Below are 16,767 nucleotides of genomic sequence, written 5' to 3' on the forward strand. Positions count from 1 at the left end.
CTCCTTTCCACAAACACTCCCCCACCCCCACCCCCAAATCATCCTAAACAAAACTGTAACACTAACAAAACCTAAGGGAAGGGGTGTTGCTAATTTGCTGGCAGGAAACAGAGGGTTTTTCATTGCTTCAGGAATGACCGCACACAACTTTAAAAGAAGACACTATTCTGGATAGGAAAATAAAAATTTAATCTTCTTTCAAGTAAAAGAAATGGACCCCTCCACTGGATGGAGCTGGAAAAAACAAAGCGATGCTGCAGCATGAACTTTTCAGAGGCAAGCATCAATTCTTCTTACAAGCATGCCCACCTTGAAGGACAGAACCCAAGTGTCGCTTGGCCTTCTTTTAACATGTCGGGACTCCTAAACAGCCTCTGTCATTTTTTCTTCCAGCAACTCTTCGTATGGGCGGAGGCGCTTGGAGGCTGGTTCCTGGAGGTTATCTGCACCTGCAAGTTTAACATGACAAATAAATCAGTCCATGCAGATTTGAGTGGCACTTTTATACATTTTTAACATGGGTCAGGGTGCATAGCTTAAGCGTCATCTCCACAAGTCTTGGGCTCATAGTAGCCATTTGCAATGAGATTCAGTACCAGTCCCCTGCACGTTGACACACATTTGTCATGGGATCACAGAACAGAACCTGTTCTGCATATACCAGAAGGGAAATGGCACAAGCAGCAATTTTAAGTGGTTACCCAAAGCTGGGCAATAAGAATTAGCCTTCCAAGAAAAGGAAGTGGGGGGAAGGAAAGATTAAAGCCAGAAAAAGGAAATAAAATTAAAACCACACAAATGGAAAAATGTCATGGTGTAGGCTTGCCAAGCTCCAGGTGGAGCTTAGAGATCTCCTGGAATTACAAGTGATCTCCAGACAACAGAGATCAGTTGCCCTGGAGAACACCATAACCCAATAGGAAGCTCTCCCAGTCAGACTGACCAAAAACAAAGAGTGGAAACCTACAACCGGGAGTGGATACTAAAACACAATTCTCAAAGTTGTTTTTTATAATTAAATAAGTGCAAGATGCTACGTGTTAAATACATATAAATACAGTATAAATACATTTACAATAAATATCTAAAAGACATACAAAATATCCACAATCTAATAAATACAATATTATGGCCAAGTAAGTCCATAGATTATAATATGAAACTAACATCCAACAGAGAGTTTGCAGTTGATTCTTTCTCTCTAGGTGCAACAGCAAAAACGGATCCCAAACGGAACAAAAACTTCCACAGGTAAGTGTCCTGGATGGTTATCAGTCTTACATATCATATTAATTCTTTTTTCTTTTTCTGGTTGTGTTGTGGGGTGGGCCGAATGCTGACACACAAGAGACTCCATGTGTGTCAGTGGATGCAGAGTGGACTTTATGAATATCCCTTGATGAAGTTGGTCCAATGAAACAAGACACATTAGCCAACCCTTTTGGGGATTGCAGAACTTGTTTCCTATGATTCCGGTTCCACCTGCAAACTCTGTGGGACGTTAGTTTCATATTACAATCTATGGACTTACTTGGCCGTAATATTGTATTTATTGGATTGTGGATATTTTGTGTCTTTTAGATATTTATTGTAAATTTATTTATACTGTATTTATATGTACGTAGCACGTAGCACCTTGCACTTATTTAATTATAAAAAACAACTTTGAGAATTGTATTTCAGTATCCACTCCCGGTTGTGGGTTTCCACTTTGTTTTTGCCCAGGATTCACGTGTTCTACATGTGCACAGAGGCTTTTAGCTTTTCCCCGTTCTCACTGCAACCATTCCCAATGACGAGACCACCAAGGCAATATTCAGTATAGTGCAAAGAGGCTTCTGCTGGAAGACAAATATCTGCACCTTGACAGAGCCCGTAAGAGCCCCTGGAGTATGAACAGCACTGAAGTTTCCAGGCAGCGAACCTAGATTTTGCATCAGAGCACAACCCAAGAATCAAGGGCTGTTTTGCATGTTACGATCTTCTTATAAGAAAGGCATTTCCACGTGGGGAAAAGGAAGCACAAGTGTTGCCTACGGATGTGTGATGACTCCACATGCATTCATATACATGCACAGGGAATGGCAACTAGCTGGGCCTTCCCAGCACAGGTCTAACGATGAAACCGAGGCACGTGCAATCACAATACACGACACCTGTGCAGTTCTAATGCTCTTCACAGAATCACTTTCATTGCAGGAGGTTCACAGCGCTTGGAGCGGCCATGAGAAATCTCCCAGAACCCACCTAAGGTAGTTGTTTAGGAAACTCGTTTCTGTGTCTGAGCATCAAAGCACATGCTTAAATCCTCACAGCAATCCCGCCTCCTCCCCTGGTGAATTTACCTGCCGTGGAAGGCTGCACCTGGTACAACACCTCGGCTGGGATGCGGAAGCTAATGCACATCATTTCCTTATTGGGTGCCACATTCCTCACCAGAAACACGGAACAGCATCCCTCCAAGGAAGTCCCCAAGCAGGCTTCAGCTCTTTCCTGCACGTCTTGCACAGGGTTATCATGCTTGGAGAAGCTGTAGCAGTGGACCGTGGGAAGGTCAGTGGTTCCTGGCTCTCCGGACAGAAGGTGCCTGAAGACATCCAGGAATTCAATCGCCATGGCTGGCAAGTTCATGACGATGTGCAGGGAGTGCTTCCGATCCTTCGAGGAGAGCTGCTGAGCCAGTGCTTCCTTCACTGGCCCTTCCAGGAAATCCCGGCCGTCCATGTTGAAGACTTTGACTTTCTTGTCCACTCTGTTTAGCTTGCAGTTGTGCTGCAGCCATTTGTAGGATTCGGGGTTGAGGTCATTTGCAAACACAACGCAGTTCTTCTTCGCCGCAGGGACAGCAAAAGGCCCCACCCCTGCAAAGACGTCAAAGAGGAAGTCTCCCGGCTTTAAGAGGCCAACGATGCGCGAGTGTTCTGTACAGAGGCGGGGGTTCCAGTAGACTTTGGAAAAATCAAATTCATATGATATGTAATGTTCTTTAACCTGCAAAAATCGAAAACAGTAAGCCAACTAGGGTCTCAGCAGTCAAAGCCTGGGAAGAGCAATATATCTCAAAACCTAGTTGTGGTTAAGAATACACCAAGATTGAATATTAGGAACATTCATTGGAAAGTAAGCATGAGAAAACAAGAACTTCTGGTCTTCGTTGCTGGTTATGGAAAAGAAGAGCTTTTATGTACTTGCCAAATCCCATGCTGGCAAGGGAGATTCTAGGGCACGTACAAGATTCCGGATTGCACTTGAGGACCAAATGGCACATAATCCAAGAGATCTTTCATCAGTACCCCCCACTAAAAGCAAATGGCAGTCATGAGGGGGCAGATCCAGATCAGAGCCAAGGTGGCTTAGCCCCTTTTCCTGTGCTATTGTAGCAACCTCAACTGCATTCCCAAAGCTATTATTTGTCCAGAGCAGAGACAACAGATACACAGGCCTCTCCCACAGAAGGGAAAACAGCCCTGTGCATGTGTAGGAAAAGAGCTAACCTCTCTTTTGTTATTGGAATAAAAGCCCCAGGCACCTGCTTTTAGCATTTTTTTTAAAATTGTGGGAAATTTATGTCACAGGTCTCCCACTGGGACATTTAGCGTGGCCCTTAGACAGCAGATCTGCTCAAGGGACCATCGGACACCAGCTGCCTTCCTATTCATTCATCTGCCCCTTCACTGGTTTGTGCAGCTGTTTGTTCCTTCATGCCCATCCCTGACTAATCTTGCCTCTTCAGTCTTTCATTCTTTTTTTTTTTTGGTTTCCCATCACTATCCAAATTTAGATTGTAAGCTCCCTGGAGCTGGGACTCATTGTTTAGTGCTTATGTTATCCTGGGCCAGGGACCCTGAACAACCACCACTACCCCATGCCATCGGTAAGCTTACAGCGCACACACCATGAATGCTCAGAGCTGCCATATACTGTATCAGACCATCGACTCATCGAGGTCAGTACTGTCTACTCTACCTGGCAGCAGTTCTGCAGGACCTCAGGTAGGGATCTTCCATACCACCTATTGGTGGAGAGTACCATCAAGTCATAGCTGACCTATGGCGACCCACGGTACGGTTTTCATGACAAGAGTCTAACTAGTCTTCTAAATGACTATATTTTATTATTTATTTATTATGCAAAGAACAACTCAGGAACACGAAGAGAAGGGGGACAATAAACCAATCTGTGCTGTTTCCACCAGTATACTGAGCCCGTCTGACGGGGAGGGCGGTCTAGAAATGTAATGTAATAAATAAATAAATAAATACTGTGGTGACGCTACCAGCTCTGCATGCCCAAGAAGGGGCAGAGCCTTGAAGCTGTGTGTATTTGACACCCAAGGTCCTTCAGGTTCATGACCGAGTAGCAATTTGAATGAGGACCTCCGGTACAGACGTTATCTGCCCATGGTTTAAAAAAAACAACCTTTGCACTCCGAGCCACAGAAAAGCTCTCTCTTTCAGAATTTCAAAATGGTTGATCTACTGTTTTCCCTTATGTATGTATGAGCCATCAAGTCACAATTGGCTTAGGGCGAACCCCGCAAGCGAGGTTCACTTTCAAGGTAAGTGAAAAGCAGAGGTGGTTTGCCATTGCCGGTCTCTACGGGGTTGTCCTCGGTGGTTCTCCATCCAAGTTTCAACCCTACTTCCAAGATCTAATGAGACTGGGCTGTACCAAGCCACCTTCCCTCCTATGGTTCATCCTTAGAAGGGAGGATAAATACAGATGAAGTGTTCTAATTGAACTCAGAAATAGAGCACACACAGCTGAAAACAATGAGCCACAAACTGGGTGGCTTCTCTAATAAAGCATATCTGCTCCTCCATTATGTTTTGTACTTGGGGACTGATTTTTGGGTATGGAACGCACATGTTCGTCATTTTCTAGGAATGGGAACAAGCATATGGGTAGAGGCTATCGCATGCAAAATAAAGGCAACCATCACCTGGAACCAAATCAAGTCATGGGCAGCTAAATATAATTTCTGAAGATGCAGGCAACAGGACCTAGTTTTGGAACTTATTCTATGAGCAAAAGCTCTGCATGTGTTAGCATTACCGATTGTAGGAGGAGGATTAAAGGCTTTCAATTCAACCCCCACTAAGTTCTATACTTCCTCCCAGAGTCTCATGAACACAGCTGTGATTTCATCCTGGCTAGACTGGGACATCTGGGAACACACACACAGCCTGCCAAGTCTGGAGCTCTGAGTGGAAGGCAACATTAATGTCCTAGACATCAGCTTTCTTCCATGTCTGCTCTTCGATGCATTGGCTTTCTCAGTGTTGGACTTTTAACCCTCATCTTGCTACAAGAAAACAGTATGAAAAAGCCGTATACCTTTGTTATCATATCGCCTTCCTCTCCAGCTAGCACCTCCATTTGAAAGTTTCGATAGGCGCCTTCTATGATATTGGTTTTATTTACGGCGCAGGTCAGTCCTGGATTCTTGTCAATGACAACTTGGCCTGAAAGACATAGGACATAAGTACACGTTGTAGCATTTTGCAGAAATTTTGAAATCGAGTACGGTTTTAAACACGAATGCAATTTAAATGCAAACATGTGAGGCTGCCTAATACAAAATCAAATCTAACCAGTTTGGCACTGCCTCCTCTGAGATACTGAGAAGCCACTGAGGGCCAAATGAGATGAGTTTAGTTTTCAAGAGTTGTGTCTGTTTTACCTGGACCCAACTCAAGTTTCCCGCAACCCCACAGGACAGCCCATTTAAGCTCAAAGCGGTGCCATGGGGAAGATGGTAGCCCTTCTTCCCCAAGTCATTTTCCCTCATCAAACCAGCACTGAAGGTTGTTATTTCCTAATTTTTGATGCTCTATGCGGCGTATTCTGTGCATATGGAGCAGCAAAAATGGGGAAATAATCCCCATGCCCAGGTGCTGTTTTGGTATGGGAAAAATGGCTTGAGGAGGAAGATAGGAGCCCTTCCTTCTCCTGTGGTGGCATTCTATGCCCAAACAGGCTCTCCTTTATTTTTTTAAAAGCTCTTCCCTGCAGCTGCTGTGTGGCTTCAGAGAACCTGAGTTGGGTCCAGGGAACCCAGACCCAGCTCTTTGAAAACAAGCAGGGCTTTTTTTCAGGGGGAACACGGGGGAACGGAGTTCCAGAACCTCTTGAAAATGGTCACATGGGTGGTGGCCCCGCCCCCTGATCTCCAGACAGAGGGGAGTTGAGATTGCCCTCTGTCTGGAGATCAGGGGGTGGGGCCACCACCCATGTGACCATTTTCTCTGAGGGCAACCCACTGAGTTCCACCACCTCTTTCCCCAGAACAAAAGCCCTGAAAACAAGCATGTCTAATTTGGCCCTGACAGTGAAAGAAAGGCATTTCTCTGCACTTGTAAAGAGGAGATTATTCTGGGACCATCTGTATATAAATCAGATGCTCTGCCTCAATTCCCCGCTTACTCGGATTCATAGAAAAATACACCAATTTTGCCAGGAAGAAAAAGACATTTGGGGGAAATTGAAACATGCCATATTTAGCTTTCTATGAAATTCAAATTTATTTCACTGCTTTAGAAATATAAAGCCTATTGTTTATAACTTAGGTAGCACATAAAATGGTGCTATTTGGCATATTCGTGGAATTTAAAAACGGAAATGCCTTTGTTTTCTATAAGCAAAACTGCAAATTGACAACTGCTGAAAGCTATGCTACCTTAGCACGTGTACCTTAATTTTTGCCCTCTAAGAAGCAGAAAAAAATAAAAAGTGTAGAATTTTGTAGAAAAGAACTTTTTTAGAAAATAAAACAGAGTCTGTTATTTGGACATATACAGCAGAATCGGCTGCCGAGGGATGTGGTGGGTTCCCCCTCGTAGGCAGTCTTCAAGGAGTAACTGGATGAATATTGGTCAAGAATGCTTTAGGCTGTTCCTGAATTGGGCAGGGGGCTGGACTAGGTGATCGGTAAGACCTCTTCCAACTCTATGATTCATACAGTCATAATAGGGCTACCAGCATATTTGGATATAAACTTAACCTTTGTAACACTAGAATCTTTAACAATGTGATGAAATTTAGGGAGAATGTTCCTTTCATGATGTAAACAACCACTAAGAAGGGATTTTAAGAAATTCTCCCCCTAAGGGGGAAAAAGAGGTAAAATGTGTTTTCTCAAAGGGATACAGCTTCCCTGTGTGGCTGGCAGGCTGCTGCCTGCTTGTGCACCCAGCCCACTGCCAGCTTGGTTACTCTTCCCTGATTTCAAGGTCATTTGCATATGCAGCTTGATTGGTCTTTACCCCCCACATTCTAAACAGTATGCAGTTGCTACTGGGAGTCATTGAATGTGTCCTGAGATAAAATGCACTTCCCAGTCTTCCCCTAAAAGTTCACTAGGGTTGCCAATCTCCCTGTGGGTCCTGGCTTTCCTGTGTGGCTGGCAGGCTCCTGCCTGTTTGCACCCCCCCCCCCGGATTGGTCAGCCGTGGAACTCTGTGTTCTGAAGTAAAAATCAGGTAAAGGAAACCGCAGATAGTTGAAGAAAGACAGTAACCCCCCCCCAAACAAAAATGTTACATACCCATAAGTACCCTTAAGTATTATAACTGGATTTAAAGTAGTTAAATACTGTAGCGAAGCATGGGTATAAAGCTAGTTTTAGATAAAGATTTCCATGTTACGCATTTTGAGCGAGTAAAACCTTATCTTAAAAAATATTTACTTAATCCAAAACAAAAAAACATTTCACAGGATTTTTTTTTGGTGCTCCCCCAATTTTTCCATAATTTCCCCCCAATTTTTCCATTAAAAAACCCCGGAAAGGGTCCTTAGGAGAAAAAAAAACCCCTAAGGGTTTCTTTTGCTGAATTTTTCTGGACTTTCACATTTCTGTTCTTATCTGTGTTCTGATGTTGTCACATCATACATGTTTTCACTCAATGCCATTGTATATTTCCCTGCTTCTACCAGCAGCAGCCAATGTGATAATATCACAACATAGGTGAGCTTGACTAACTATTGGGGTGGGGAGAGAAACTGACATAGAACTCTTGTCTTGTCTTCAGTAAGAAACATTTACAATCCACAGTGAGTTCTATACCTGAAACACTTTATAAAGCCATCACTCAAGTAACGATGGAATTGGACATTGAAATGGTGGACAACTGACAGAATCTTGTATGCATGATGTCATTCTTACATACCGATTAAATGTTTGTAGGGCAGCTGGTGCTCTCTTAGATTCAAATGCGCTATGTGACCAATTCTGCTAAAGGCAGTGATCACTTCTTGACCTTCAGGTAGTACAGCTTGCAAAATTTCTTCCACCTTGAAATGGTCGTAAGTGAGCTCCAGGTTGTACTTGATTATGTCGGGGCTAACGTTAAAGCTCTTTAAGACCTGTTGCTCTGATTCACCCAGTGAACCTTCAGCAGGAATTTTATGAGGATCGAGGAAAATTAACCTTCCATCTTCATCTTCTGGATCATCAGCTACTCTCTTTAGACCTGGTCGCTTGAGCAGCACACTTTTGAGAGACTTCAGCAGTTTGTGAAGGATGTCTTTTTTAACCTTAAGCGCTGGGACAACCACTTCCTTTGTGAAAGCAGCTCGGTCAAGGGTGGTCATTCCACGTACTCTGGGATGAGGCACATACAGGTCGGGGTCAGCTTTATTGTCCAGCATCTGCGGCATGGTGGAGAAATTATTTCTCTGAGCTACTGAGAGACAGCCAGGCAGCTGATCAAAAGACTGGCTCCAAAGTACCCGGACAGGTGCGAGTGATGTATTTGATGCAGTCATTCCAAAATAGTTTATTTTCAGGAGTCTAGCAAAGAAGTCATTTAATCGCCTGAAATTCCTAGAAGGGAAATTATTCATTTTACAGACATTAGGTAAGCATTCCTAAAAAAAGAGAGGAAATCCTACAAATTTGCATGGCTGTATTGTTCTCCTAAAATCACTTCCATTTGCATCGGATCTAGTGTGGTGCAGCGATTAGCGTGTTGGACTACAACCAGAGAAACCCCAATTCAAATCCCCACATAGTCTTGAAGGTCCCTGGCCCTCGGCCAGCAGGCATCTCTCTCGGCCTACCCTGCCTCACACCGTTGTTGTAAGGATGAAATGAAGGACGATAGAACCATGTGTGCTGCCTGGGGGTCATCAGAGAAAGGGCGAGATTACAATCTAACAGATTCTACAGAACTGCCCTGTATAACTCAGACATGGCAATTGAGTGGCATTTTGAGAGAGGGAAACATCGGCACTAACAGCTATACTAACACAAGTTCACAAAGCGCAGCATCGTTTTTTGCCTTCCTCTAGGCACAGAACGGGAGTCACTGGGTGGTGGTGGTGAAGGGGGGGGGGTCAGTTGTGAATTTCCTGCATTGTTCAGGGGGTTGGACTAGATTACCCTTGGGTTCCCTTCCAGCTCTATGTTTCTGTGTGTCTATCATGCCAGCATTACACTGTTTAAATCAGACTGGTTTAGACAGTTCAATCTGACTCCAAAGAGCTTCCCCACCCTGCCCCCAGCATAGCCTCACATACCAAGGACCTCCCCCTTTACTGTACCTCTCAGAAGTACATGAAGACGTAGGCAACTCACAATAAGGGGAAGACATTGCCAAAGCTTTGTTTATAATGTGGGGGGAGTACTACAGATGCTCACTGTCCAACTCTAGCCACAGCCATGCATCTGGATGATTCCTAAGCTACCACTGGGAACTACCTGTCATCTGTATTTTTTAAAAAGCACACCATTCTCTTCTTGTTATAAATTCTTTACCATTTATTTTACTTTGCCTATCTAATAACAGTTAAGAGTAGGCCTTCACTTCCTCTGAGAGAACTAATTATTCTTTATATTGGATCTCATTTTAAAACAGCCTCTCTTTGTAACATTCCCCCACTGCTACACTGCGTTTCTGTTGTGGATATAAAAGCATCAATCAATTGGATTTTTTTCCCTAAGTAAACAAGCACTAGGTGTTACTAAATCATCTGTACCCTGGAACCTCAGGAAAAGCTTGTTGAATACAGATGACCATTTGCCAAGTGGTGACTTACCGGCTGGTTATATATAAGCTCTCTGGTAAGCCAATCTTCTGCCAGGCAGCAATGAAAACCTTATCGTACTGCTGCCACTGATCAGGGGCAAATACAGAACAGCTCCTTGGGAAGTCTATCATTTCTACCCATCCTGAGAGAAGTGGAAAGACTCCCTGTGGATTCCTGATCAGGTACAAAAATGTCATTAGATTCTCCCCACTAGAGGAATCTCCCCTGATCCCTCGAACTGTTTCGCTTTATGACTCTTGCAGAGACAACTCGTGTTTCTCTAACACAATCTGGAAGACGCTGGGGTGATCTCTAAGGAGTGTCAGGTGCCCAGTTTCCCCACCAGCTAACAAACAACCGATTGAAATGTGGTCAGCTCTAGGATCCACGTGTCCAAATTCAAGCCACTTATTTAAGGTTTGCCAAGGCTGAAGCATCTTGCTTTGGCAAGCTAAAGATACTTGCACCAAGACTTTGCTAGTTTCCACACGAAGGCAGGCTTGTATGATTTCCCCATTGCGGCTGTGTTTGCTGATACAGCACAGGGGCAACAGAGCGTCCACAAGGCAGGTTCCCCAAGTTTCTCTAACCCATTCCCCCCAACAGCAGCCACCCCCTCTCCCCTGAGACTTACAAAAGTGTAAGTCTCCAGCCCCTTTCACTGCAGAGATATACCTTTCTCTGTATATGTCCACAAGGGGCTAGAAAGGCTTGACAATGTTTTTTTTAAAGCAAGCTGGGAATTCAGAAAACCTGAAACACAGATTGTCAACATTATAATAAAATTCATTTGCTGATTTAAAAAACCAAAGTGGCGCACCCCCAGCGGCTGCCACAGGGAGAGTGACAGGAGAAATGGCTGCCATTTGGGCATGATAGTTTTAGGTCAGCAGCCGTGCTGGTCTATAGGAAAACATCAGGATTTGAGTCCAGAAGCACCTTAGAGACCAGCAAGGTTTTCAGGGTGTAAGCTCTCGAGAGCTTACATCCTGGACATCGTGTGGGCAGGAAAATCTGAATTTTCCCATCTACATGGTATCCATCTTGGCTGTACTGCCATCTTTCACAAAACTTCATACAAAGCAGGTTAAAGAAAGATGGGAGAAGTCAGAGAAATCCTGAGAGGCTCACCAATGCACCACAATATTGTGGGGGAGCAAGACACACACACACACACACTTCCCACCAGCACTGAACCTAGGGTTGATAACCCATGTGAAAATGGTGCTCCTTGGAATCCTCAGAGGACTCTAGGGGTGCGCACTTCGGGAATCCAATTCGGGTAAAATACCTAAATCGGACCCAATCTGGAAAGCTTCAGGATTTCTGAATCGGGGCCAGTATGCTGGTCCTGATTTGGAAATCCCGAAGCAAAGCTTCCTGAAGCATTCATAATGCTTTCGGAAGCTTCGGGTCAATTTAAATGCCCGTTTTCCTGGCACTGCGAGCAGCAGGGAAAGGGGCAAACCCCTGAATCAGCTGCTCAACGGGGCTTCCCCAACGAGCGGCTGAGTGCTGGCGCCGCTGCCGGGGCCAGGGAACTCCTCGGCTCCATCAGCAGCAGGCGAAGGAGGCGGCGGGGATGCAGGCATAAGCCTACACGTCCCCACTGGGCACTCCGTTTGCCCGCCGGTGTTGGGGCCAAGGAACTCCTCGGCCCCGACACCGGCGGGTGAAAGAGGCAGCGGAGATGTAGGCATAATAAGCCTACATCTCCCCGCCAGGTGCTCCGCCAGGCGCTCCATTCATCCGCCGGTGTCAGGGCCGAGGAGTTCCTCAGCCCCGACACTGGCAGGTGAAGGAGGCAGTGGGGATACAGACATAATCCTGCACGTCCCCACCGGGCGTTCCGTTCGCCTGCCGGTGTCGGGGTGGAGGAGTTCCTCGGCCCTGACACCAGCGGGTGAAAAAGGAAGTGGGGATACAGGCATAAGCCTACAAGTCCCCGCCAGGAGCGCCCAGCAGGGACTTGTAGGTTTATGTCTGCACGGCAGGTGAAGGAGAGTGAAGGAGGCGGGTGAAGAGGGCGAAGGAGGTGGCGGTGATGCAGGCATAAGCCTGCACCTCAGCAGGGCAAAGGTAAGTGGGGTGGACTGGGTGCTGTGGGGTTTTTAAAGGGCCCTGCTGCTTGCAAGCAGCAGGACAGGGCCCTTTAAACTATCAGCAGGCGGGCGGCAGGGGTGGGCCTAAGTGGGGGTGAGAGTGGGGGTGGGTGGGGTTGCTGGGAGAAAACCCAGCCCCCTAAATCACTTTGGAATGCTCTGAATCTTTACAGAGCATTCTGAAGTGATTAAAATACCTGAATCCACCTCATGTCTGGCAACTGGATTCCTGTCAGAAAACAGAATTTCCAAGCAGCCTGTCTGTTTCTCTTTATACCCGTTTTAATCAAAACAAACATTACAGCTTTGGATCCTAAGAAACATCCGTTATAAAGGATCACTTCCCACAGTGAAAAAGCCAGGCTTGAAGGACAACGCCCTCCTCCTGAAAATGGAGGATCCATAGCATGTGTAGCAGCTGTTACTGACAGACCTTGACAACAGTAATCAATATGTCTGATTCAAATCCCATCTCCAAACAGATGAGACAGATCTTTCTACAAATCTGAGAAAAGCCTCAAGACCGCAGAAAAATCTGAAATCTAAACACACATACATGTGGGGAGGGGTTAAAACTCTCCAAAATAATAAGAACAGTGCCTGTACCTTTAAGAAAGGAGATCTCATTGGCCATTGTGGGAGTTACTAGGCAACCACAACAATATTGCCAGCCTTCAAACCTTGGTTCTGTCAGTAAAAAGCCTTTCCAGGGCTATTTTGTCATCCCAGTCCACCCTTGCTCCTCTTTCTCCTTCCCTGAAACCAAAGCCCAGCAGTAACCTCCAGGCAACTTGCTACCATGAAGTTTGGGGTGATGGCTACCAGATGACTTGATGCCACACAACTCACCTGGGACCAAGAGCAGTTTCCACACAGCTTGCATTACTTGGTTGGCCCCAGCAGTAACCACTAGCCACCACACAATTCACCTACCACGTCACTTTTGCATCATGGCCAGACTTTTCCCAGAGGGAAGGAGAGAAAGGTGAGAGCCAGAGTGGTGCAGTACTTAGGGTGTCAGACCAAGATCAGGGAGCCCAGGTTTAAATCTACACTCCACCATGGAAGCTCACTGGGTGACCTTAAGCCAGTCACTCGCACTCTGCATAACCTACCACACAGGGATATTGTAAGGATAAAACGGAGGAGAGGATAATCATAGAGGCTGCACTGGAGAGAAAGGAGGAGTATAATTGTAGTAAAAAATAATTAACAAAGCTGAAGCTGGCAAGTGGGTGGAACAGATAAAAGAAAGTTGGGTTGGTAAGGAAGTCAGTGTACGTTGGCAATATTAAAATTTCTTTTGTGTATAACATTTAAGAAGGTTGTCTTACATTCAGGATTGCCTTCCTGTTGAGTAAATTATGGTACTGTGGGGAATGAGGTACAGGGGAAATGAAATGACCCCCACAAATCCCCATCTGTATGGTATAATGGTTAGAAAGCCAGATTGGAAACGGAAAGATACGAGATCCGACTCTCATTCTATCTTGAAGCTCAATGGACCAGTCACATTGTTTCACCTTCACCTATCTCACAGGGTTGTGAGGGTAAAAAGGGGAAGGGACAACCATGTGCCACCTTCAGATCCCTGGAGGAAGGGCATTATAAAAACAGACTAGACAGATATTGTCAGCTTCGCCTGCCCCCCAGGGCTATTGGAAGGATAAAATGAAGGAGGCCAGAACAATGTATGCTGCCCCAAGATTCTTGGATAACCCACCCTGCCACAGAAGCTTGCTGGGTCACCTTGGGTCATTCACCTGCTCTCCGCGCCTCACTTACCTCACCTGGATGTTATCAAAATAAAGTGGGGGAGAGCAGAATGCCGTAAGTCACTTTAGTTCCCCACTGTAGGGGAAGGCACAGTATAAATAGGGTTGCCAACTCCAGGTTAGGAAGTTTCTGGAGATTTGGGGGGGATAGAGAGACGGAGGGGACATCAGTGGTATATAATGCCATACAAGTTAAACCGCCCCCCGCCCCCCAAGCAGCCATTTCTGCCAGGGGAACTGACCTCTGTAGTCTGGAGATCAGTTGTACTTCCAGATCTCTGGGTCCTACCTGGAAGTTCGCAATGACATGCAATTGTGATTTATGATATAACGAATCTATATTGTCAATCAAATGAAAAGGGGAATAACGAATTTTATAAAATTCTACAACAGCACAATGAATTACAGCAATACGAGCATGACTTGTACATAAGAGACAAGCACGCAGATTAGGCTATTGGGTACAGTCTGCTAGTCTAGATATCCTCCTACAAGGAAGTTTGACTTGGCTAAAGAAGTCATGTTAATTACTTATGCTTTCATTCACAGAAGTTTCATCTATGTGTTCAGCTTTACGCTAGTTTTCAAATTTGCGCCTCCCATACCCTATTGTATCATTTTTCATTGAATGTCCCAACTGGAGATCATACTGTATTTATGCTCTGTGAATGTCCAAGCAATCAATTATATCGTATTCACTTGCGGCATGTAATCTGTCTTGGATCTCAGTGAGAAAGGCAGATTATAAAATAAGCAACAGCAACACATCTCATATAATTCCTTATGCTGAGAGGCTCACATCGTTGTAACTCATCATGCCTTTTGTAGAATTTTAAGAAACCAGTTTATTCTTCACTTCATTTGATTAACTACCAAGTTCTTCTTCCCTTCGTTTATTCATATATATTTGATTATATATATATATATAACTATATAGGTCTCAGGGCTCCTTCTTACATGCCCTGGGTAATGCCGATCACCACTTTGGGGTCAGGAAGCAATTTTCCCCAGGCCAGTTTGGCCAGGGACCCTGACAGTGTTTTGCCCTTTTCTGGGCATGGAGCAGGGGTCACTGGGGGTGTGGGGGCGGGGCGGTAGTTGTGAATTTCCTGCCTTGTGCAGGGGGTTGGACTAGATGACCCTGGAAGTCCCTTCCAAACCTATGATTCTCTCTGTGTGCGTAATAATGTGATATTATATTATCTATGACAGACACACAGACAAATACACACATATATACATATTCACAATATTCACAATATCACTTGGGTTGCCAGCCTCCAGCAGGTAGCTGGAGATTTCCTGGAATTACAACTGATCTCCAGGCCATGGAGATTAGTTCCCCTGGAGAAAATGGCTGTTTTGGAGGGTGGACTGTGTGGCATAAGATGCTGCTGAGGTCCCTCCCCTCCCCAAACCCTGAACTCTCCAAGATCTGGGCCCCAAAATCTCCAGGAATTTCTGACCCTGGAGCTGGCAACCCTACCAATGGCATGGCTTTGCTGAGGGCTTTACCAGTTGGGCTGTTTCCTGTGGTATTGTCAAGACCTGGAGGTTGGCAAACCTAAACTCAGGGCCATATTAACCCCTGGTTGGCCTAGGGTTGCCAGCTCCAAGTTGGTAAATTCCTGGAGATCTGGGGTGTGAAACCTGGAGAAACCTGGAGAAAGAGGGGTTTGGGGAGGGAAAGGACCTTGGCGTGGCATAGTTCCATAAAGTCCACGCCCCAAAGTAGCCATTTTCTCCAGGTGAACCTGTGGCCTGTGGCTGGTAACCGTAGGTTGGCCCCCTAGGTTTTCAGGTATTTTGGGCCCCCTCAGGCACTTCAATCTTTCACCCCACTACAGCTGACAGCCTGACCCTGGTACGGTAGGTATAGAGTTGCCAGCCTCCAGGTGGTGGCTGAAGATCTCCCGGAATTAAAACTAATCTCCAGACCACAGAGATCTGTTCCCCTGGAGAAAATGACTGCTCTGGAGGGTGGACTCTATAGAATTATACCATACTGATGTCCTTTTCCTCCACAAACCCTGCCATCTCCAGGTTTCACCTCCCAAATCTCCAGGAATTTCCCAACTTGGAGATGGCAACCCTAGGTAGGTACTATACCGCAGTACATAGCCCTATATCCATTTTGAGGATCTCCTGAAGCGATCTATTCACAATTTTAAAAAATATTTTTATTGCATGAGTAGAACTCTTCAGGAAAGCACATTTTGGGGGGTGTAATTGTTTCAATACTGTAATATTTGGAAGCGAATAAAATTTGAGTTATTTATTATTATATTATTATATATAATTCATGGTTAATTGTTTTAATATATGAGACAATTTGTTTGTTTAATAAGGGAGCAGTTAATTATCCCATTAATAGAGGCTATCTAAGAAAATCAATTAATTGTAATTTATGTGGGAGTGTGCCTCAGGAAAAAAAAAACCTGACGGGCCCGTCGTCCCTGCGGGGTCCCTAGGCTTCCGCCTTATGAATAATACGGCCCAGCCTAAACGGTGTAAATGAAGCAAACAAGCACACCGTTCTTGGAATATTAAATACTTAAAATCTAAACGTTTAAAATCCGAGCCAACAGGGCTGCCTTGGAGGGTAGGCCTAGGCCGGTTTCCCTCGGGAGCAACGCAGGGCCGGCGGAGAGCGCCCCGCGGCCGACCCCCCCAGCCCCTTTCCCAGGGCCCAACCCGGCTCGAGCCCCGGCGCCTTCGCAGGCCCTCACCTCATGCCGGCCTCTGCCCCTCAGGCCTCCCCGCTCGCTTCATCATCAACCGTCGCCCCGGAAGGGAGGAAGGAGGCCGGGCCTGCTCGTCAGTCAAGGCCGAGGCGCCGCCTCTCGCCTCCGCCTCCGCCT

The 16,767-nt window shown here is 45.6% G+C and overlaps 1 protein-coding gene across 1 annotated transcript; it reads right to left on the reverse strand.

Moving 5' to 3' along the window:
- Positions 1-172: 172 nt before the first annotated feature.
- TRMT5 (tRNA methyltransferase 5) lies at positions 173-16,709 on the reverse strand. Its single transcript, XM_054971641.1, has 5 exons — positions 16,636-16,709; positions 8,169-8,824; positions 5,338-5,465; positions 2,346-2,991; positions 173-449 (listed from the first exon to the last, which is right to left on the reverse strand). The coding sequence occupies exons 1-5, from the start codon at positions 16,638-16,640 to the stop codon at positions 364-366; spliced, it is 1,521 nt and encodes a 506-aa protein (XP_054827616.1). The 5' UTR covers positions 16,641-16,709; the 3' UTR covers positions 173-363.
- Between the last annotated feature and the right edge of the window lie 58 nt (positions 16,710-16,767).

Source organism: Eublepharis macularius, chromosome 2 (assembly GCF_028583425.1).
Source record: "Eublepharis macularius isolate TG4126 chromosome 2, MPM_Emac_v1.0, whole genome shotgun sequence".
In the NCBI taxonomy this organism is placed as follows: domain Eukaryota; kingdom Metazoa; phylum Chordata; class Lepidosauria; order Squamata; family Eublepharidae; genus Eublepharis; species Eublepharis macularius.

Coding starts and splice junctions, on each gene's coding strand:
- TRMT5 (XM_054971641.1), bottom strand. Junction 5,466..8,168: donor GCCCTACAAACATTTAATCG/GTATGTAAGAAT, acceptor TATGTCTTTCAG/GCCAAGTTGTCATTGACAAG. Junction 450..2,345: donor GGTGCAGCCTTCCACGGCAG/GTAAATTCACCA, acceptor TTAAACTTGCAG/GTGCAGATAACCTCCAGGAA.